At 32.5% G+C, this 25648-nt stretch overlaps 1 protein-coding gene across 1 annotated transcript in view; it reads right to left on the bottom strand.

The window, feature by feature from the left end:
• Positions 1-17670: 17670 nt before the first annotated feature.
• LOC114328084 (uncharacterized) overlaps positions 17671-25648 on the bottom strand; it is a 33694-nt gene continuing 25716 nt past the window's right edge. The window contains exons 7-10 of the mRNA XM_028276835.2: positions 24606-24854; positions 20753-21078; positions 19088-19369; positions 17671-18246 (exon numbers count right to left, since the gene is read on the bottom strand). Of these exons, the coding sequence (XP_028132636.1) occupies positions 18186-18246; positions 19088-19369; positions 20753-21078; positions 24606-24854 (918 nt within the window). The 3' untranslated portion in view covers positions 17671-18185. The remainder of the gene's footprint in view (positions 18247-19087; positions 19370-20752; positions 21079-24605; positions 24855-25648) is intronic.

Genomic DNA, 25648 nt, shown 5'->3' with positions numbered 1-25648 from the left:
ATTTTAGTAAAATTGGCAAAAAATAATTACTAAATAGTTAATAATCACTAAATAGTTAGTAATTTTGCCAATTTTTGCAAAATTGGCAAAAAACAAAAAAACTATCGACTAAAATATCTAGCCAGTTGCGTCTGAGTTTAGCGAACCGACTATATATAAAAAACGTTTTCAGTGTTTTATGATTATATTTATATTTAACCTAATGTGCATTTGTTATGAAAAGAAAATGGATTTTACTTATTTTGTACGGGATTGACCAAGTGGTCAATCTTTTCAGGCTCATCGGCGTAGACTAGCGACTTCACATATCCCCACAGAATATAATCTAGCGGTGTTAAATCGCACGATCTTGGAGGTCAATTCACGGGTCCGAAATGGAAACTATGTGGTTACTAAACGTTGCTTTCAATAAATGGATTATGGCACGAGCTGTGTGACATGTTGCGCTCTCTTGCTGAAGCCAAAGCCCCTGCACTGATCTTGGTTGTTCAATTGAGGAATTAAAAAGTCAGTAATCATCACCAGAAAAAGCCACTAAAGTTCTGACCAGCATCATTTTTGAAAAAGTATGGACTAATGATTCCACCAGCCCATAAAGCATACCACAGTCAGTTTTCCTGGATGTTGGTTGATTGTCTAGCGTCAATTCTTGCAATGAGTTGGATTTTGTAAGGCGACAAACCAATATATTTGTACAAAATCTTCCATAAAGTGGATAGACACATATCCAACTACTGTGCATGATGGCGGATAGACTGATTCGGGTATTCCTCTTTGCTACGTTCTATAGCAGCACTTGTACTTGTTTAATTTTTATAGCGAAGTCATATTTAAAGAAGCTCTGTCGGAGGTTAGTTGTGGTGTAATGATCAACGGAAATACAAGCAATAATGTGAGATACGCTGACGACACAGTGATATTAGCAGACAATCTTGCAGATCTGCAACGACTGATGGAACGCATTAACCACTACTGCAACAGCTACGGACTTACATTAAACCTCAGAAAAACTAAATGGATGGTAATAACAAAAGATCCACACGCCAGGAATGATTTGGTTGTCAATAACACCGTTATAGAAAGGGTATCCTCCTATAAATACCTTGGAGCTTGCCTGGATCATACAGGCGATCAAACAAAAGAAATAAGAGCAAGAATAGAAATAGTTAGATCAGCATTTAACAAGATGAAAATATTTCTCTGTAGTCGTGACATAAATCTTGATCTGAAAGTGCGTATGCTGCGGTGTTATATCTTCTCCACTTTATTATATGGAGTTGAGTCATGGACCATGAGAATGGGCAGCATTAAAAAAATTGAAACTTTTGAGATGTGGTGTTACCGTAGAATGCTACGTGTATCGTGGGTGGACCACGTGACGAATGCCGAAATTTTACGTCGGATCGGAAAAGGATGTGAAGTTGTACTTACTGTTAAAAGAAGAAAGCTTGAATACTTTGGCCATGTTATGAGAGATGACAAATACTCGCTGCTGAGACTGATCATCCAGGGGTAAGAGAAGTATCGGTAGGCGCAGAATATCTTGGTTAAGAAATCTGAGGGAATGGTTCGGCTGCAGTTCCATCGACCTATTTAGGGCGCCGCCAGTAAAATAAGAATAGCTGTGATAATTTCCAACCTCCGATAGGAGACGGACTTTAAGAAGAAAGAATAGCAGCAATAAAATCTCTTGGTGTTTGGCAGTAGGATGCTGGAACAATGAGACAACAACAATTGGCTTCTAACGTTGCTGTTTGGTTTTTATCGGTGACAAAATATACAAAGATGCTTTTTTCACAGATAGACTTGTTTGCTTCATTCCTGCTACTGGATAAAAGTTAAAAGCAAGAATCAGGATACCTAAATAAAATTCCAGATTTTTAAACAGATATGTATATTACATCCTTCATTGTACGCCCTGTATTTTTATAACATTTAATTACAACTAATGGGAAGTCTTTTGCTCAATACGCATTTTATACTAAGTTTATTATTTAAATACTGATTTGTAGCTTTTTCGAAGACAGCATAATTTTATAATTTTTCCCATCGGGAAAATAACTATAGGCCTATAAAAAATTTATTGAGATCCTACTTCCATTTAATATCCAGATACCAGATAGCTTTCCCTTAATGTTAAGTACTTAAAAGTTGTAGAAATGTAAAATAACGTGTTATTCATACAGACATGTCACAACCCAAGTATCGCTCACTTCAAAAAGTAATTAAGAAGTTTAATTTCAGTTCTAAGAAAGTCAATAAAATGCATACTCCCTGTTCGCAAACGTGGACGTTTACAAAAGTAAACATGGACAAAATCATAAAAACTCAAAGAGCAATGGAAAGACAAATTATGTTGAACATATGACTAATGGATAAAAGAAAAACGAGTGGATAAGAGAGAAAACAAAAGTTGAGGATGTTAGACAAAAAGTTGCAAAATTGAAATGGAGATTTATTGGATACAATATAAGACAAAAACAAGACCGATGGAACAAAATTCTTATAGTGGGAATATAAACGAAGCAGAAGAAGGCCCCAAATAGATGGGCACATGAATCAAGAAGCATGTGTGCTCTAGATGGATGACTGCAGCGACAGACAGAGAAGACTGGAAAAGTATTGGGGAGGCCTATGTCCAAAGATGGACCGAAGAATGCTAATTGGATATATTATTAGATCTCAGAAAGTAATGTGGGAAAGAGACACATATTAGAAGAGGTTCCATGACATCTCGTAACGCGACAGTTTGTAACCGGACAAATGGTAACTGACAATTCGTAACTGCGACAGCTCGTAACGGCGACAGTTCATAACTATACAAATTCGTAACGTCCACATTGAATTATTCAATTTATTTTTGTTAACGGGGACACTAATGTTATTACAGTTATAAATGAAATTATGTTTATCCATAAATTTAACGAATCTGTATTAAGATAAATATTTTTAAAATTACATATAGTCTTTCGTTTAAAAAATATTTACTTAAGTTGGGAATGTCTAAAGACGGTTGTCGGCTTAAAGATTTCACGAATTACTTCATTATTCCTTTGTCTAGGTATATGTCAATTTAGGGAACAATAAGAGGGATAAACTTTTAAAAATATTGATAAAAGTTTGTAGGTATTTAAATATTTGTTTGTGACACCTAAAGACTTTTAATATATCCTGAAACACGAAATATAAAATGTGTTAAATATGGTTATCCCGGTACTGATTCATTAAATTGATAAATATAATTTCAATTACATATAACTGTAATAACCGCTAGTTTCCACGTTAACAAAAATAAACAGAATAATTAAATTTTGACGTTACGAATTTGTATAGTTACGAACTGTCGCTGTTACGAGGTGTCCATTACCACTTGTCCGGTTACCAATTGTCGCGTTACGAGATGTCTGGTCACGATTAGAAGAATATGGTAAAATAACTCTTAATGAGAGTTAGGTACTATATTATATGGAGAGCATATTTATATACCTTGTGGTTCACCTGCTGATGGAGGACGACTCAAAGATATACGAATCATTTACAGACAGACGATCTCCAAGCTCTGACATGAAGCTATGGAAAACAAAATAACACTAAAGTGTAACAATCCCTATCCATAAAAAGGTAGATAAAAACAAGTGCTATAATTATTATAAAGGCATCTTCCTACTTAATACGGCATACAACATCTTATCTAATATCTTATTAGAAAGGCTAACACCTTTTGTAGACAATTTAGATATAGAAATACCAAGCCGGATTCAGAAAAAATAGAGCTATCATAGATTAAATTTTTACTCTAAGCCAGCTGCTTGAAAAGGGTGGGAATTCAATAGAAACATCCATAGTTTCTTCATATATTTCCAACAAGCGTACGACAGCATTCCAGATGTGGAATGCAATGACTGAACTTTCAGTTCCAAAAAAAATAGGAATAAGTACATACCTATTGTAAATATTTTTTGTAAGAAATAAGAAAGTTATACATAAATTCTAAATGAATTTCTTTGTAAAAATTGAAAAAAGAAAGCTATCTGATCATAGAGTCTATAAAATTATATAGCGGTAACTACTCTGCTATAACAAAAATATGACATGTTCAGTTTGTCAAAAATATTTGTTATTTTAAGCGTTCATATTGCTAACAGTATATTGGTACAAACTGACTTGTTCATATGTAACCCAAACTTTGCAATATTGCTAGGAGTCTTTTGGTTTAAGAAATGTACCATCAATAATTTTCTTAAGATCGTCTTCAAATATTCCGAAATTTTTAAAATACTGCAGAAATGTTTTAATCAAAGAAAGGATGTTTTTCTCTGTTTCTTCGATTATGAGAAAGCCTTCGATAACGTAAAAACACGAACTAATGATAAAATATCTACAAGAGTTGGGATTGATGTCAAGGATAATACATATCGCCAATCTGTATTAGAATAATAATACAGCAACAGTACGTCTTCAAAATGTCAACGCAACAGAAGATTTCTCAATAAGAAAGGGAGTAAGGCAAGGTTGTATACTTTCTCCAATGTTGTAAAAGCCTTAACAGAAATAGTGACAGACCCTAATAAGGACATTAAAGTAAACGACATATTTAACATCGGGTGTTCTGTCGCTTCTACTGTTTAACCTGTACAGTGAAGCCATATTTCAGGAAGCGATAGCGGAGCTAAGTGATGGAATCTCTATAAACGGAAGAATAGTAAATAACATAAGATTCGCTGATGACACCGTTATAATGGCAGACACCCTGGAATCGCTACAAGAATTTGCTAAATAGAATTAACGATTATTGCATTCGATACTGACTAAAAATAAACAAGAAAAAAAACTAAATTTATGATTGTCTCAAAAACAGAACATGGAAATGAAAGGTTAATGATAGAGCAAACCCAAATAGAAAAAGTTAAGACATACAAATATCTGGGAACCTGGTTGATGACAAAACTGACCAAAGCAAAGAAATTAAAGTCCGAATTGAAACTGCAAGGCAAGCATTTGTAAAAATGAAGACACTGCTTACAAACAAAGACCTTCAGTTGCCTCTCAGATTGAGGGCTCTATGACGCTACATATTTTCTATATTGCTATACGGAATAGAAGCTTGTACATTGAAGAGAAAACACATAAGAAGAATCGAAGCGTTCGAAATGTGGTGTTACAGAAGAATATTGAAAATTCAGTGGGTTCAAAGGATTACCAATGTTGAAGTGCTATGACGTTTAAATAAGCAGTTAGAAATTATGAAGAGTATAAAAACTAGAAAACTGGAATATTTGGGTCACATTACCAGAGGAGAAAAATATGAGTTGCTGAGAATTATTATGCAAGGAACGATCCAAGGAAGAACAAGCATAGGAAGAAGACGCTTCTCCTGGCTGAGGAATCTTAGAGAATGGTTTAACTGTAGTTCATTACAACTATTCAGAGCAGCAGCCAAAAAAGTGACCAACAAAGTAATTCAGAGGATAGCCATTATGATATCCAACCTCCGATAGGAGAGGGAACTTTAAGAAGAAGAAGAATGCCGATGTTAATAACTACTTATTCCGAATAGCAGCAAGCAACGTTAGGATAGCCATGCTGATCGCCAACATCCGGAACGGATAGGCCCGTAAGAAGAAGAAGAAGATGCCGATAACATCGAAGATCTTCAATGCCTTCTGAATGACCTAACTCTGACAAGTGTAGTTTTGGGTTTGAAAATAAATATCAAGAAGACAAAAACAATGATTATAAGTAGAAATAATTACCCAAACACAAAGATATATGTAGCCGGAGAAGAAATCGAAAAAGTCATGCAGTTTAAATACTTGGGTTGTCTGCTAGAGAGAAATTGAGACCCTGAGCCCTGAGAGATTGAAATAAAGAGCAGAGTAGAACAAACCACAAATGCTTTTTTAAAACTTCGTAAATTTCTGACTTATCGCAATTTGGATTTCAACCTGAGATACAAGATGCTAAAGTGTTGAGTTTTGCCTGCTGTATTGTATGGAATGGAAGCATGGATGTTAAAGGCCAGCTCCATTAACAAACCTGAAGTTTTTGAAATGTGATGCCTGCGCCGAATGCTTAGAATATCATGGAAGAACAGAGTCAGAAATGAGAAAGTGTTAAGAAGAGCAAGCTTATGTAAAAAGTAAGAAGACTGCATAATAAGGGCAAGGGTTCCCGATAGTATGTGACAATTGAGAAGTATATGGATGATAGAGTTTATCTATCTACATAAAACTTCCAATTTGTCTTACACAAGAGAAATAATACTATAATTTACCCCCTCTGTGGCTCAGTGGTAAATCTCAGCTGGGTAGAGGATTTTTCATTTATTAAAAATTAATAAATGAAAATAGTTTCTATCCTTGTGGGATCGGTACTCACCGGGGGGACCGCAGACGTTCGGATACAATTAGCGTCTCTTTGTAAAAACAATGAAGTCGACTTTACTAAGTATCAAGACATTTACTCGACACACACACTACACATTACACTATCTGATGGCGAAATTAACCATAACATGCCAATGGCCATTACTTGTCGAGGCATTAAGCTAAAAAAATACTATAATTTAAGTTTTTTTTATAACTGTAATCGCAACAGAAAATCATTGACGTTTTCAAAACCTAAAGACCAAAAATAACGGCATATTTGAAAAAATATAAATCTTATTACCCTAGGAACACACTGACTAGCGTCATTTTACTTCATTAACTTTGGCATAAGAAAAATCTGCTCTACATATGTATTTTATTTTAATAATTCAAAGTGCGATCAACTACACGCTCAATGAATAGTCGAAACATTTATAAGATCGACCCAAGAAGTAAAAAAATATTCTTAGATTATTATTATTGAAAGGTTAGTATACGAGTTAGAGTTTAAAAAGCTTTGTTAACACTGATAGATATAGTAAACTAGACAATCAAATAAAACTTCAAATTGTTGTAGACATTGTTGTATTTATTATTGCTAGGCATTCTACTTATTCCATTTTATTTATACATTTAGTATGTTTGTCGGGAAAGTGGCGACACGTTTCAATTATTATTTTACTATTTTTTTAATTGCTAATTTGAAATATTAACTTTCTTTTCTAAACGAAAATAATATGGGTCATTTAAAATTCACATGTGTTGCGCTCCTAAATACAAAAACCAGAATGTATAAAATTATTGGCTTTTTCACGGGAAACACAAATTCATAATTACGGTACCAGATAAAGGGCCAGCCTCTTTATGCCAACTTCTTAAAAACCACACAAATGTTTTCAGCTTTTAAAACGTCAGATCTAATAAATTATTGTCGCCTATCTGGCCATATGGTAGAACACCAGACAGATTAAAGTGTTTGTGGTCTCGTTCAGTATAGTCCCAGCGGGCACCCGGGGCAGTCACTACCAAACTCGCAAAGAATAACAAACCCGCTTTCGAGAAATATTCACGCAATTTTACCGACACAAATAAATATATTATTGACAGTTTGTTGTGTTTATATTTATTTTAATTTCATTTAATCGTTTTCGTAAACCACCCACGGAACAGGGAATAAGCCACAATTTTACTTTAAAATTAAGTTTATTATTTGACGTTTCGATTTCCGCTTCATAAGTCGTTCTCAAAACACAATTTATTAATAAATTCAATTCAATAATTAACCCCCTCCTAGACTAAGAGCCGCTATAGGTGAAATTTCTTAATCATTTTAGGCACGATGGGACCCTATAACTTAAATAGTAGAACCTAAAAGAAAACGTTTGAACACTGTGCCGTCACTTTTCAGTGGCACATGCGTCGACAGTGGCGCATCAAACTTTCCACTTATGGACGGGATAAATAAATTAAAAGTTACCCTCCCTTACTAACAGAATTACATTTTTTTTATTTTTTTAAGTTCTATGTGATTAACACATAGGATTCAGCGTAACTTTAATCCACCACCCCCTTCCCCCACCATCAAAAAGTTCATTTTTCGTTTTTATTTTTTTTGTTGGGATGCAATCAATTTTAAAATTTCAAAAAATTCACACGCATAGCTGAGGCTTTTATAAAACATGCCTATTTTTTATAGACCCATAGGTAGAGTGTACATAACCTCAAAAAAATAAGAGATTTTTTTTTCCAAAAAAGCGTATAACTTTTTTTGAGGAATAGCTGCAATTCTAATTTTTTCTTAATCTTGTGTGTTTTATCAAACACTATATTTTTAATTTTTTTCAGATTTTTCCGTAAGGCTCCCCACCTTCAAAAATCCGAAAAACTGTTTTTTGGGGGGTTTTGGGGATTTTCCCTATTTTATAGACTTCATAATATATCAAATCAATTTTGTTTTTATAGGTTATATGTAACTTGAAGTAACTGAGTCCTTTAGAATATTTAAAAATCAAAAAAACACGTTCAAACCCCCCAAAACCCCCTTAAAAACAGTTTTTTGGATTTTTGAAGGTGACCAGCGTTACAGAAAAATCTGAAAAAAATTAGAAATATAGTGTTTGATAAAATACACAAGACTAAGAAAAAATTAAATCTGCAGCTATCCCCAAAAAAAAAGTTATATACTTTTTTCCAAAATAAAAATTTTTTGAGGTTATTTACACTCAACTTACAGGTCTATAAAAAATAGACGTGTTTTATAAAAGCCTTAACTATGCTTGTGAATTTTTTGAAATTTTAAAATTGATTGCATCCCACAAAAAAAAAATAAAATCGAAAAATAAAGTTTTAGATGGTGGGGGCAGGGAGAAGGGGGTGGTGGGATAAAATTACGATGAATCTTATGTCTTAATCACATAGAACTTAAAAAAATGAAAAAAATTAAATTCTGGTAATGAGGGAGGGTATTTTTTAATTTATGTATCCCGTCCATAAGTGGAAAGTTTGATGCGCCACTGTAGACGCATGTGCCACTGAAAAGTGACGGCACAGTGCTCAAACGTTTTCTTTTAGGTTCTACTATTTAAGTTATAGGGTCCCGTCGTGCCTAAAATGATTAAGAAATTTCACCTATAGCGGCTCTTAGTCTATCCGTGGCTCAGTGGTAAGAGCGCCTGCCTTTGGATCGAAAAAATCCGAAAGGTTGTGGGTTCGAATCTCACCAGGGTCAGAAATTTTTCATTTATTATAAATTAATAAATGAATATAGTTTCTGTCCTTGTGGGATCGGTACTCACCGGAGGGACCGCAGACGCTCGGATACAATTAGCGTCTCTTTGCAAAGACAATAACGTCAACTTTGCAAAGTAACAAGACACTTACTCAACACACACAATACACATGACACTAGGTACCTAACTGTTCAAAATTACCGTACCCACCATGCCAATGGCCATTAGTTGTCGAGGCATTAGTTAAATAAAAAAAAAAAAAAAAAATTCAATAATCAATTTAAAGTAAAATTGTGGCTTTCCAAACAAAAATTGTATTAAGATGCCACAAGAAAATAGCTTCAGAACAAAATTCTTTAAATTATATTTTAAAGATACAAGTTATTAAGAAGAAATAAGTGATTACGAATGATATAAAAAATATACAATGCGAATAGCAATGCCGTAATTAGTAATACAACATCAGATATGTTTACAATAAATGGAGGTTTAAGACAGGGAAGAGCCCTTATCCTTCAATATTTATGGACGAAATTGTTAAAAATGCACAACAAGGAGTAAAAAGCTGAATGTAGGATATATAAAACTGCAAATAGTAGAAATCTCTGAAGGAGTATTTGCTGAAGATTTGGTGCTAATTGCAAAAACTGAAAAATAACTTCAGAATTATTTGAAAATAAGGAAGTACTCACTGAAAACGGAATAAAATCAATATTAACACAACAAAAGCTATGCAGATAGAAGAAAAATAGAAAATAACTTAATATAGAAATTGAAGAAACAAAAATAGAATAAGTAAAACTTCATTAGGAGTAATAATAGACAAAACAGAATCTCTAGAAGCTAATATCAATAGCAGAGTAAAATGCATGACACAGGCTATAGAGATGAAGTTGTTAAGAAGAGTTAAAGGTGCTCCCAAAATGAATAGAATAAGGAACGGATTGAAAATACAATCGACATTGGTTGGAGTTTACAGAACAGACACCTGAATGGGGTCATTTACACCGGATGAAAGATAACATACATAAAATGTTTTTAAATATACATTTTCATAGTTTACTATGTTCAGTGTTAACTTTTCTTCACAATAAGTAGTTATAATTTGGTCTGACCGGATTATTTCCTTGAAAAGTATAGCTTTTCTAATAGATTTGTGCTTTTCTACCGTTATAAAAAATAAAATGTGCATTAAACTTAACAATCTAAATAAATATGTAGAGTGAGCTACTGATTAGATTTTGTGAAAATTTTTTTAGATTTTTATTCCAAATAAAACACAGTTCTTTTACAGTTAAAGAACTACGTAACTTTAAATAGGGAAGTTAAGATGTATGCATCACTGAAGAGCCAATTCCATTGAGTATTCAAGCATTTATATATTTAATAATAATAATAATAATATAACACATTAATGAATATCAAATAACGGTTCTAGAAAAGAAAAAGAACAATTTAAAAAGTGAAGTAGTTAAATTGCATGTCAAAAAGGAGCAACATTACAATATATGTTAAGGCAGATCAAATAATATATACCAAATATATTTAAAACTGATTTTTTTTAAATAATAATAATAATTTTTTTTTAAATAATATTTTGATAATTTATTGCAATACAATAAAAACAGTACAATACTTTTATAGTTGTAGAAAAGCACCAGTAACGATTAATATATAAATTTAGTATATGAATTTGGGGAGTAAAAAATTACATTAAATTAGCATTCTCATATGCAACTTCATTATCAATATTCATTAATAGTTTACCCCCCAGTTTTATTTTATGAGTATCAATTAGTTTATGCTGAATAGTGAAAATATATCTTCAGCCATTTATACATAAGTGCAAGCATTTCTATAGTACATATTATCCACATTAGGAAGGTTAGCCAAAATTTAAACGATTTTTATAGTATTCAATTAAAAACTAAAACAATTATGCAAAATTTAATAAAAAAAAACGGTTCTTGAAAATATGACAAAGATGTAAAAGCTATGCCACTCAGTAACAATATTATTAGCAGAAGAATAGACGAAGTAAGTAACGATATTGAAAAACAACTTGTTGGAAAGCTGAAAACAAGAAATTTCTAAATTCAAATGGATTAATCAACTTTTAAGAAACGGTGAGGTAATATTGATAACTTACATCTTGTGCTGCAGATGGTACTTCTATTATGATGGGAAAGAAAAACTCCTGCTTAAAATTGATGAAAGATGTGAATGCGGAAAGGATTCTTGTGCATTGTGTTATTCATAGGAAAAACTTGTAGATAAAAACATCTCGCCTATTCTAAATAAAGTACTGTATTCCGTAATAAAGTGTGTTAATGCTATTAAATCTAATGCCAAATAAAAACGTCTCTTCAAGCTATTTTATGAAGAACAAAATGAAGATCACGTGAGACTTTTACTTCATACTGAAGGAAGATGGCTATCTGAAGGGAACTGCTTGAAAAGATTTATGGAACTGTTTGATACTGTTAGTGATTTTTAAGCGAAAAACCTGAAATGAAGTATATGTTAACAATCGATGGTAAAGCATTTCTGAGTTATTTAGCCGAAATCTTTAAAAAACTATAAACTAAGTATATTATATAAGCGACTTCAAGAAACAAATAAAATTCTTGTTGATATGTAAACGCATAGGCTTCCTTTTGGTTTAAAGCTGACAAAAAATATAAAAATCCAAAACATTACAATCCAGGATTCCATACAATATGTTTCTAGACACTGATTTTAGATGTTTCTACCATTTTGCAAATTTTTGTACAATCCATCGAATATTCACAGTGGTTTTCTTTCAAATAATACATATTGTACCCATCGTACCTAAAACTATTTTCCGTAGTTTTCAAATTTTCCTACAGATAACATTAAATATCCCAAAATATCCACAATATTTATAAATATTAACAACTTTTTAATCATAAACTGAATCAGATTATCTATACATAAAAATCGTTTAAATTATAGCTAACATACAATGACCTACGATTATTCACTTGGAAATTCGAAAAGAAATAAAAATAACTTGTTTTGTATGGTCAAGTTTATAAAATATCTTATTCGAGTAAAAAGGTAAAGACTTATTCCTAAGTTTTAGAGATTAGTTGATACAAAACACACAATTTTTAGGCCTGATCAAAGCCAATCTTTAATTTCAACTATATTATGTAAATATAGTAACCGATCAAGACTAATTACATATCCTACAAAAACGATATATTATTATTTTTCTTACTGTTAAGTACAAAAAGGTACACTGGATAGCTCGGAGGACTTTCAGACTTACTTCGATCTAAGTATTTTAAAGAAGCAGGCCCAAATAGGAAATCTTTCAACCGCAGTAGTATAAAATCCAAAGTGGATTTGAATTTCAATTTTTTTTCTGTTTCATTTATTTCTGTGTGGAATTCTGTTCTTTCGTTTGCGTTTGTTTTCAAATTTCTTCTATTTGTTTTTACAAGCTCTCCCATTAAGTTCTTACGCATATTCTCTGAATTCTCTTCCCATTATAAACCTCCTCATTATTTATTTGTAGTTGATTGCTTTTCTTTTCATTTTACTGCTAAAATACTCTACATTCTTCATGATAGTTTATGATTATTTATCTCTTAAATTCTGTGTTTCCTCAGCAAATTTTGTCATCATTTTCACTTAATATTTTTATTGTAAATAAGCCACAATTTTATTTGATTTTACTTTAAAAGTTTATCTACTTATTTACGTTATTTGTTATTTTGACGTATCGGCTTCCACTTAGGAAGTTGTTCTCAGAATACAAAACATTAATAAATAAACAAATTGTGTTTTTGTTGATTGGTAAAAAATTCTTCTAATAATTTAATTTTATCTGATACATTCATATTGACACTTCAGACATATACTATACATTTTAAAGTAGATGATTTTAAAATGATGCTATCAATATCGTTGAGTTTCGTTTCTGGGACGGCTTTATTGGAAGATAGTTTATTCAATTACATGAGATCAACTTTAAATTTTAAGAGTACCCTTCAGAAAAATTCTCCTGTTAGTGATCCCATGATAAATCATGAGGAAAATACATATAATAATACTATTCCGACATGGTCTTACATTTAGTTTACTCTTAATATTAACATCAAACTCTGATTGTATGCACGATAAGCTGTAGTCACTCAATAGCTTCCCTGGTACCATTTCTAATAGAAAAAGATACCATTCTATACTATTTTTTTTTTCAATTAATAGGCAATTAATTCCGAATTAACAAGTTAATATAATTTTTGTAGAGATATGAAACTAGTATTAATGTAGATTACATATAAAACAAAAACTCCAATTTTAAAAAAAATTTCTCAATTTTTCGAAAATTTTCTCAGAAAATAAGCTTTACAATCATTTTTAGTACCTATTGTTTATCACAAAAGCGTCTAACATCAACCATACATAGAACAGCCATCTTACAGATCTTCCATAGTTATCCAAAAATATTACAAAAAAATAAACATTTTTATGGGAAATAACAAAAATCACAAGGTGAATATCATCCTATACCTAACGTACTTTCAGTGCGAATATCAACCATCTATTATACATTTATTTAGTTTTATTAGACTAGAATGTCCGAGGGAAACAAATAAAACCCATCTATACTTTATTCCAATGAGCAGTAGGATCAATACTTCATACATAACAGACTAACAGTTGAAAAAACAAGTTCATGGAAGTATATATTCTACTACTAGCGCCTCTGGCAAATTTACATTTACCACAATTTCAGCAGTTCTCTATCGTTGTTGACTCTCCTTAGTACTTCGTCATTAGTTTTTCTTGCTGTCCTAGGTATCTTCAGCATCCGTCTATGAATCCACATTTCCAATGCTTCAATTATGTTCATTCATGGTCGATACTTTTAGTTCCACACTTCTGCACCATACAAAAGTACAGACCAAACATTGCGCTTAACTATTATTTGTCTTAGTTCTAAACTGAGATGATTATTGCAAATAAATGACTTCATTTTCATAAAAGTAGTTTTAGTCATTGCTATTCTGTGTTTTATTTCTATGCCAGGATCTATCGGTCTGTTATAACAGTTCCCAAATATGACATTTGTAAACATTTGTATTCAGTTGGCCATTGAACTTCAATATGTGAAGTTTTAATCCTCAACTTCCAACCACGTGGGAAGAGTCCTGTGTTGTCCTGGGTAATAACCAGGAATATTTGCAGCATCATTAAGTATTTTTATTAATATGTAATGTAGTATAACACAACAACTTTCAACATTTAAAGGGTTTTTACCCAAAACATTTTGGTGGCTCAGCCATGCTATTTTTTGTAAGTACATATGACCTCTTGCATTTTTAACCTTAGTCAACTTTTTAAATCGTTTTTCTTAACTAATTAGATTATACTTATTTTAGGGCTTTTAGTAACAATGGTGATGGATTTTTTTAATCCGAAAACATTCTGTGATTTAATGTAACCCTTATTTGGGGAATTTTGAATATACAATATACCTTTTACAAACAATATCGTATTTTTAGTATAGGCGCCAGAGGGGTCACCGTGTCCTTTTCAATTTTGATGGACAAACTCGACGGTTTCTTATGGATTTTTGGCTGCTGATTACGAATTTAGAGGGTGGATTTCGATCCGAGCGGTCAAAAAATTGTTATAAACAATTTAATTGTTTATAAGGCTCTGGCTCATAAACTAAAAGAGATAAAAGTTTTCAAATAAAATTTGTTCCTTAATCAAAGACGAAGAAAAAAACGTTTACTAACCTTAAATCCAACAATTAGAACTCAAGCTATTGTAAAATTAGTGCACAATACAAATTGCAAAATAAGTATTTTTCGAAGCTTTATCGATCGTAACTCGGCTTCTACGAATTCAAATGAGCCTTAGAAGATTTCATTTTAAAGCTTAATTAATAGGCTTCCAAACAAAGTTTGTTAAATTACTTTATCTTTATTTGTTTCAAAGTTATACGCGTTTGAAGTTATAATTTTCTTAAAACAATTGTACATTAATTTGTTTATAAGGGTTTCAAACAAATTTGAGCTATAAACAATTATACTTTAATTAACAATAATGATAGAAGAACTCAAAAGGAACAATTTGAGCTTAAGAAAATGTTAGTAAGTGTATTTTTGGCCAAGATATCGATATTTTAATGAGGCGCAAGATCGGCTCACAGTCAAGTAAGTGATGAAATTCGTAGCCAAAATATCGATATCTTGGCCAAAAATAAACGTATGAACATTTTCATAAGCTCAAATTGTTCCTTTTGAGTTCTTCTATCATTATTCTTAATTAAAGTATACATGTTAAAGCTCAAATTTGCTTGAAACCCTTATAAACAAATTAATGTATAATTTTTTTAAGTAAATTATAACTTCAAACGCGTATAACTTTAAAACAAATAAAGATAAAGTAATTTAACAAACTTTGTTTGGAAGCCTATTAATTAAGCTTTAAAATAAAATGTTCTAAGGCTCATTTGAATTCGTAGAAGCCGAGTTACGATCGATGAAGCTTCGAAAAATACTTATTTTGCAATTTGTATTGAGCACTAATTTTACAATAGCTTGAGTTCTAATTGTTGAATTTAAGTTTAGTAAACGATTTTTTCTTCGTCTTTGATTAAGGAACAAATTTTATTTGAAAACTTTTTTATCTCTTTTAGTTTATGAGCCAGAGACTTATAAACAATTAAATTGTTTATAACAATTTTTTGACAACTCGGATAGAAATCCACCCTCGAAATTCGTAATCATCAGCCAAAAATCCATAAGAAACCGTTGAGTTTGTCCATCAGAATTGAAAAGGACACGGTGACCTCTATATGGCGCCTAGACTATTTTGTGATTTATGGTATACAGGCAGCTACAGGAATTTTATTTTCTTCGTGGATATTTGTAAACCTTTTCAACTTGGACCTCATTTAATTGAGCTCTGCCTTTGGATGTGGGTTAAGACTAAAGACTAAAAATTTGGTTTTGTTTATTTCCTGTCCTACTTCGTGAATACGATCAAGCAGAATTTGGATACCTTTAATATTTTCTGACAGAATTACTATATCGTCTGCGTATCTGATTACATTAATTAAGTTCTTCGTTGATTTTTATTCCATATGGCTGTCTGTAAAGTGCCTTTGTAAATAACTGGTCCGAGTAAACATTGAACAATGTTGGGGACAAAATGCAACCTTGTCTGATACCTAGTTGTATAGAGATTTCATCGGTGTAGTTATCTCTAATTTTTACGATAGCAGTTTGATTGCAGCACAAAATTTCAATGACACGTATATCTTTGTCATCTATTTCTATATTTTTTGGCATCTGCATTCATTTTCCTCGGCATTTTTGTAATAGGATGTTTAGCGCAAAAAGTGCTTCCCTGGTTCCCATAGCATTTCTAAAAACAAATTGGGTATCTTCGAGATCTTCTTCCCATTTACTCTAATTCTGTTGTGAACAATTCTTAGGAAAATCTTAAGAGTGTGGCTCATTAAGCTAATTAATCGATATTCTGTCACTCCGGTGTTATATATCTTCAAATAGTTTTACTACTACTTTTATGTTATCTTCATCTAATAGCCTCAGCAACGCAGTTAGTGTATTATCTGGACCACAAGCTTACTTAATTTTCATTCTCATTTACAATAATATTGTTGTTATTGTCAACTAGTACAGAGGGAACTGACGATAATAATTAATGTTACTACTTACAGTCGGAAAAATGAAAGAACACCCATAAACGATCACATCAATCACTTATTTTGTAATTGCTGTGTTTTTCTATAACAAACGTTTGTTATTTATAGAAAAAGATAGCAAATACAAAATAAGTGATTGATGTGATCTCTCATAATTGTAATCAATTATGTTTTCAGCAACCCAATCAAAGTTGACATTGAGAGTTGGTGACAGTAATTAAATATTTGATAATAATCAGTTGATTCCATTTTTGATTAGCCTTCGAAAGGGCCGGTTGTTCGAACGCTAATCAAGAAGTTGATTATAATTAAGCCCCCTTAACAGCCATCAAATAACAACACCCTTCATTCATACGTCAATCAGTTGATTGTAGTTAATTATGTTAATTATCTTTATGATAATTAATATAATTGATTAATTACTTAATTAACATAGCAATTATTAACATAATTGATTAATAAATCTCATAATTGTAATCAATTATGTTTTCAGCAACCCAAAAAAAGTTGACATTGACAGTTGGTGACAGTAATTAAATATTTGATAATGATCAATTGATTCCATTTTTGATTAGCGTTAGAACAACCGGCCCTTAAACTTATAAAAAACTCTCTTTAATCAGATATACAGTCGGAAAAATGAAAGAATACCCATGAACGATCACATCAATCACTTATTTTGTATTTGCTGTCTTTTTCTATAACAAACGTTTGTTATTTATAAAAAAAGACAGTAAATACAAAATAAGTTGTTGATGTGATCGTTCATGGGTATCCTTTCATTTTTCCGACTGTATATCTGATTAAAGAGGGTTTTTTATAAGTTTTAGGGCCGGTTGTTCGAACGCTAATCAAAAATGGAATCAACTGATTATTACCACATATTTAATTACTGTCACCAACTGTCAATGTAAACTTTGATTGAGTTGCTGAAAACATAATTGATTACAATTATGGGATTAATTGATAAGTTAATCAATTATGTTAATAATTGTTATGTTAATTAATAATTATTTAATCAATCAATTATGTTAATTATCATAATGATAATTAACATAATTGATTACAATCAACTAATTGGCGTACGAACGGATTTTGTTATTTGATGGTTGTTAAGGGGACTTGATTATAATCAACTTCTTGATTAGCGTTCAAACAACCGGCCCTTTATGATATATCTAATATTGATTACTAAACCAGAAACGTTCATTGAAATAAAGTATAGTCCATAACCCATTCAGTATTGACTAGAAAGTATCTATCACCGATTTTTTTTTCTAAATTTTTTGCATGTTTTGTACCTAAATATGGCACACTTAACACCAACAATAAACATTTGTAGAACAAGAGAAACAATATCTTCTAAATCCTTTACTATGGTCTCCATCCCATGATCACCTTCTTGAAGGGAACGAATATTCCATGGTATGGTTCACTAAAAAACAGAATTTTAGTAAGATATTTTCAAGTCACTCAAGTAAGTGTTTTTAAAAGTGATTTTACAACAAAAAAACCAAATAGCCATTTAAATTAAAAATAAATCAATAGAAAACAATATAGTGTTTACAAAAACACTACTATTGCTATAGTTCAAACCTTTGAGACCATAATAATATTACAAAGCCAATCATTACATCTGCAATTTTACATCTTCTTGAAATTTGTATAAATCAGGACTACATTGAATTTAAACCTCTGGTCGACATAAAAAAAATAAATAACACCAGCTTTTAGAACTAATAACAACTTAAGCAAATATATTAAGAACAAGAAGAGCCAAAAGAAAAGGCACTTACAAAATGGTGTAAGTTACATGTGGTGACTGTCCAAAAACCTACATAGGTCAAACTGGCAGAACCTTTAAGAAACGTATATCAGAACACAAAAAGGCTTTCAATATCAGAAAAACGATCATTCTACCAATTTCAAATTCCACATATTCAAAATAAAGGCCTTAAGTAAGCTATATTTATTATAATCTATGAAAATTAATAAATAAAAAAAATACAGATATATTCTGAATGACCAACTCGAGACAAACAGCTTTTCTCTTCCCCAATCTATTCAATTACAGACTATACAGTTACACATAGTTACTATTCAGTTACACGTAGTAAAATACATCAGTTGAGAAAAGCACTCTGCCGAAACAGCTGTAGAGACATTAATTGGTAAAAAAATTTGTGGAAGTATTGAAAGCAAAGATTTTCAGGGCACTTAAGAAATTTTTGGCTATTTTCAGACTTTTTTGTTGATTTCAATATAAAACAACTTACCATTGGAAATACATTCTATTATTGTAAGTACCATCGCAGTACCCGTCGGGACAACTAAGTTGTACCCCGACGAAATGCTCAGTTTGCGAAACAACCGGTCCGATATATCTCACTCTTCCACCCTTCACTCTTCCTTCTGACGTAATTACTTTCACCCAATTGTCTAGTTTGAGATCTCTGGAAACTCTCGGCAGAAACGGCAACCATCCGGGAGGTGGAACGTTGTCGCCAGATGGCTCTGGCGCCGAGGCTCGACGTACGCCAGTCTTGGTCCGAGTATCACTACAAACAAAATATTAATAGACAATGTTGTATAGAAGTACAGGTGTACAGAAATATCTGGAACCGAGAAGGTCACTCATGTAGCAAATCAAGGAGAGGGGACTCCAGTTGAACGCGTTGGTGCAAAGAGTAAACATCCCTTTAAAAAGCATTATGCACGAAACCAGTGTTTTGCGATACTGTCAGATAAAATCGTCGAATAGTTGTTTATTTAGAATGTATTTAATATATTTTTTGGTACATTCCATATCAAATCACTCAGGTAAAAACTTTTGGATCTCCGATTTTTCTGAAACTTGGTGTATGGTTTCTGCGGGACGTAAAAATAAGATATTTAAAGTCAAAAAATCTTCTTCTTTTTTTCTCAAAATGTTATTTTATGCGATTTTACAGTGATTTGGTGTTTATTTAAACAAATTTGCATTTTCTATCGTAAAGTATCAACATTGTTTATATAGGGATAGTTGGTCAGCCCAATAGGAAAATTTGTTTGATTCAATTTGAGACAGTCACCAGATGTCCCCACAATTTCTGTCACGGTCGCGACGTCAAAATGCATAGACACCAAGTTGAATACGATTCTATTCATAACACCCCAACTCGCATACATATTAAGAAAAATTTTTTTTTTTGAATTATTAATGAACAATTAATTTAATTAAAAAATTTTTTTTTGGTATAATTAATCATGTTTATGTTTATATGACTGAACAGGGAATTGAATAACCTTTCAAATGGGGAACACTCGACCCTATTCCCATTTAAAAAAATAGTCGATTACGTCATCACGCCCAAATGGATGCCGTCACTAGTACGATATATATATGTCAAAAAATCATAATTTAAAAATCGAATAACTTTTGAATTATACATTTTTTTCTAATTCTGTAAATAAAGCAGTTTACAAAGGGGTCAAAATATAGGGAATAACCCTGTACATTCTCTGGGGGTCCGACCGACCGGCTCTGTCCCGTCATACAGCTGACCGACTATAATAACTTTTATTTATATTTAATTTAGAGTGTGTCTACTGTTTTTCAGCCTTAGTAAATGGATTTAATTACCTTCGTAGGAAAGCAACTTTGATACCCTCTCAGTAACCCCTGTTCTACGTTTCGCTTGACCGACCGCAGTATGTTTATCTACACAATCACAGTAATAAACTGTGAAAAATCTAGCTTTAGTAAATTCAAAGAGATTTTCCAGCGCTGCCTCTTGGACTATTATAGAATGTTGTCAATTTTACTGTGAAACAGATAACAAATAAAAAACCGAAAACCTTTGAAACCCGATTGATCTGACAATGTCGAGTAACCAAAGTTCTCGATCGGTCTGACCTTGGCGTTTCCAGATATTTCTGTCGACCTGTAATTATTTGTATACCTGTAACTAGTCATCGTATCTCTTCCAATAATACAATCGATGGATCTCCTTAAATAATTCTCAGCCTCTTCGACCAAACTGTCAGTAGAATCCCCACTATCGACAGTCCCCCAGTCGCCTCGAAGCTCCGGCAACGATCCATTTGCGAACCTGACTCTGGAAGGAGTGTGCTTCAAGACTCCTCTTCTAGATGGAGAAACGGGAGCAGAACATCGTCTAGATGGAACTGGTAATGATGTCAGAGGATACATACTGCCGTAGTGAGAATGAGTTTGGCTTCCCTCGCTAGGTGTCGCTGTGTTGGCGCTCCAAGTAAATTTTTGAGACTAAAACGTAGATAGATTACATGTTTTTTCGCCATATAAAGCATACTAGGTTATTCAATAAGTTTTGCAGTTTTGCGTTGAGAAAAACACAATTTTATGGTTTAAAATACACTTTATTGTTCAGTATAATCTCGCTGAATATCAATACACTTGTTCCAACGAGATTCCAGTTAAATAAATTCCATTCCTGAAGTGAGACTCTGGAAGGACTGCAAAATACGCTTCTACAGCTGTTATGACCTCATCATTTGATGAAAAACTCTTTCCATGCATTAATTTTTTGGGTATTGAAACAGATGAAAGTCACTAGGGACTAATCTGATGGATACGGTGAATGCTCTAACAGTTCGAACTTTAATTCAAGGATTTTAGCCATTGTTAAAATGCTCATATGACATGGTGCATTGTCCTGATGAAAAGGATTGTTTCTTCTGAAAACCGGGTCTTTTTCTATGATTTTTTTACCTTCAGTTGGTGTAAAAGATTTCAATAATATCCAGAATTTATTGTTTTACCAATTTGTAGGTACTACTATTTCATGACCAGAGAGAAACTAGTACATCCGTAAATAGCCAAACCGGAGATGTGGGCCCAGAGATAACCAAATCAGAGGTTAGTCAGGCAATAGACTCTATGAAAACCAATAAATCTGCTGGTCCAGATGAATTACCTAGCGAGCTGATAAAGTTGGTCACCGAGAAAAACCTGGACATAATAGTAGAACTGTTCAACGCTATCTATACTACGGGAATCATCCCTAGAGAAATGTTGACATCAGCATTTGTGTGTTTGCCAAAGAAAGTGAATGCCAAAGACTGCAGTGACTACCGAACCATGCTTAATGTCACATACCTTGAAAATTCTGCTGAAAATTATTTGCGCCAGAATACACTAAACTGGAGCTGGATATTAGTGACACTCAATATGGGTTCCGCAATGGTATGGGTACCAGAGAGGCATTATTCTCCTTCAACGTGCTGACACAGAGATGACTGAATGTTAACCGTCCTCTTTACGTCTGTTTTATAGACTACAATAAGGCGTTTGATAAAGTAAAACATGATCGACTCATGTAAATTCTGAAAACTAAAAACCTAGATGAAAAAAGATTTAAGACTAATAACACACCTCTATTACAATCAGCGAGCAATAGTAAGAATTGAAAAAGAAACATCTGAAGAAATGGAAATAAAGAGAGGAGTCAGGCAAGGCTGCATACTATCACCTCTATTATTTAACGCTTATTCTGAAGAGGTAATGCGAGAAACTCTGGAAGATGAAACAGTCAGTATAAGAGTAAATGGAGTCTTAGTTAACAACATCAGATATGCAGATGATACAGTAATAATAGCCTATAGTTTACAAGACCTGCAAAGACTCGTGAGTAAAATAGTAAGGTGTAGTAGGGAGTACTCTCTCAATATCAAAAAGACGAAGTTTATGAAAATTACCAATACAGAAGTAAAAACTTCGAGATGTATTCTGGTATAAAATCGTTTATTTAAAACTATAAAATGTCATGGATTGCAAAACGTTTTCGTTCTAAACAGAACATCTTCAGTGCCTTCTGCCGAATAGTTTGAAACTAGCACACTGTAAATAGTGTTAACATCATCGTATATGGTTTACATAATGTAATATATTAAAATTTTATGACTACAAGTCGATGTTGATAGATAAAGTGGAACACATGCTAAAAGGATGCCATGGTTCCCTGCTCGAAGATGCTAGGTACTTGCCAATTCAATGGGCACAGACCATTTTTTTTTTATGAAAATTAGTAAAAACAACCATAATACTAACGAAATCTTAAAACGAAACGAAAAAGTACACTTACCTAGGAACACTTATAACAGAAAATAATGACTACACTGCAGAAATCAAAGTCAGAATCGAAAAAGCACGTTCTAATTTTATGAAAATGAAAAAGGTCCTATGTAGCAAAGATTTAACATTACCTCTTAAAGTACGCCTAACAAAATGTTACGTATACAGTGTACTATACTATGGAGCGGAATCATGGACGTTAAATGTAGAGGCAATGCCTGTAGACTTACCGCCTTTGAAATGTGGACCTATAGAAGAATTATGAGGGTTTCCTGGGTAGATAGAGTTACGAACAACGAAGTACTGAGAAGAATAGGTAAAGAGAAGGAAGTTGAACTTACAATTATTAAAGAAAGAAAACTACAGTATCTCGGACATGTGATGCGGGGCGAGAAGTATGGCATCCTGAGACTCATAATGCAAGGAAAGATAGATGGCAGAAGAAGCATCGGAAGAAGACGAATTTCATGGCTGAAGAACCTGAGCCTCAAAGATTACTGCTTCAAAAATTAAAATAGCTATGATGATTGCCAACCTCCGTAGCGGAGATGGCACCTGAAGAAGAAGGTACTGCACAAATAAAATTCACAAATAATGTAAATAACCTGTGCTTTGCTTAACAAATTCAGATTAAAAAAACTAGCCTACTTACTATAAACGATTTCAGATGACGTTTAGTGTGTCGGCGGAAAATAAAAGGATTGTGACGTCACATTTTAGACTTTGAGGTCGATTATCTCGAAGACGGTTAAAGATATCGAAATGCCGTTTTCAGATTTGGATTCAGAAGACCAAACTACATAAGAATCCATCGATAAATCTGCTCTAAGTATTGCAGGAACGGCAACGCAATAACACACAGACTTTGGCGAATTTATAAACAATAGTTGAAAGACTGATAAGTTTGTACACACTTGAATGAATAGAGGAAATAAAAAATGTAGTATATCAAAGTGTGTAAATAATTTATTTCTTTAGCTGAGCGCTTTCGACATAAACGTCATCATCGGAGCTAATGCTAAAATAAAAAAAGAGGTTTTGTAAGAAAAAGAAGTATAAAACTCTTTTTTTACTTACGTCAATTGTTAAAAAAGTACCGCTACAAAATTGAGGTGTTAACATTTGCATCTTGTGAAAATTGCATCCAACCAAAATTTATTTTCACAAGATGCAAATGCTAACACCTCAATTTTGTAGCGGTACTTTTTTAACAATTGACGTAAGTAAAAAAAGAGTTTTGTACTTCTTTTTCTTACAAGACCTCTTTTTTTATTTTAGCATTAGCTCCGATGATGACGTTTATGTCGAAAGCGCTCAGCTAAAGAAATAAATTATTTACACACTTTGATATACTACATTTTTATTTCCTTTACGAATTTATAAACGAAAAGTTTTCGTTGAAAAAATAATGTGGCATGTCGATACTAAATGGCTTGTAAACAAAAAATGAATTGACATATTGAAATTAAACTTCACACACGTTCATATGAATAGTGTACCAACACAACAAATTAAAAATGAGCAACTCCATCTTTTATCGAACTGCAAAACTTATTGAACAGCTTAGTAAATTTATAGAAAATTATTATTGAACAATGAGATAAGAAATACTTGAATATAGTTTTGGATGGTTTTGATTACGAAAAATATGGCACAAATTAATTGAAAGCTTGAAAATGAAATGTTTTAGTTTTACTCACTGCATATCCAGGGGAATAGAGATCAGTAGTTTTCAGGAACTGGCCGTATGTAGGTGTCACTCCAGTAGGTTTAACGTTTGGTGGAAATAGATGATCTGCAGATCGGGACAGCTCAGGAACCATGCTCGTAAACCCTATATCTGAGAGCAACACTCGTCGAGCCTCTACTGTTTTTTCCGATAATCGTAACCGAGATCCTGGCAGTGGTAGTTTCGAAGGGAGAGTGGTGAAATTTTCTCCTAGTCTTGCCTAAAAGGAAATCATTTTACATGGTCAAATAAAAGAGACAACAGTAATCATTTTTAAGATACTTCTAACTCTAACGTTATAAATGTCACATGTTTATTTTTCTTTAAATAATTACTTCATTACAATTTCTGTCGATTTTATTCATTTGCAAACTTTCTGTTTTTGTTTTCACTATTTTTCTTCTAAAAATAATTGGCGGACAACCTTTCTATCAACTAAATATTAATTTAATTTAATCTTTATTCTTCAATCTCGAAGAAAATAACGGAGCACCTAATTTACAATGTTTATCGATACAATGACGTACCAATTGAGAGAGAATTGGATATTAAACAACAAACAAGAAAAGAGATTGCAAGCCGCGGAAATGAGGTATTTAAGAAAAGTCGTGGGAGCTAGGAGAACTGATAAAAGACGTAGCGAAGGTATTATAAGAGAATAAAAAGTAAAAACATTAAAGGGAGAAAATCATGAAAAGAAATTAAAATAAACTGGACACATATTTAGAATGAATGACAACAAAGTTAAAATGACATGAGAAGAGAGGCCGATAGGGAAAAACAGGAGAGGCTGTTCAAGGAAAACATGGAATACAAGTGTGATGGAAATATTGAAGAATAGAGGAAAATCGTGGCAGGAAGCCAAAGAATTAGCTAGAGACAGAAACAGTGGCGTAAGTTCACAGAGAATAACGAAGTAAAGAGGACACCTCGACACCTTCCGGTATAAGAGGAACATTGATTATGTTATGTCTTCAATCTCAATGTTCACTTATTTCTATTCTATTAGTGACA

Source organism: Diabrotica virgifera, chromosome 2, assembly GCF_917563875.1.
Source record: "Diabrotica virgifera virgifera chromosome 2, PGI_DIABVI_V3a".
Lineage (NCBI taxonomy): Eukaryota > Metazoa > Arthropoda > Insecta > Coleoptera > Chrysomelidae > Diabrotica > Diabrotica virgifera.
Note: the sequence above shows the minus strand (reverse complement) of the source record. Positions and strands in the feature narration are given on the sequence as shown.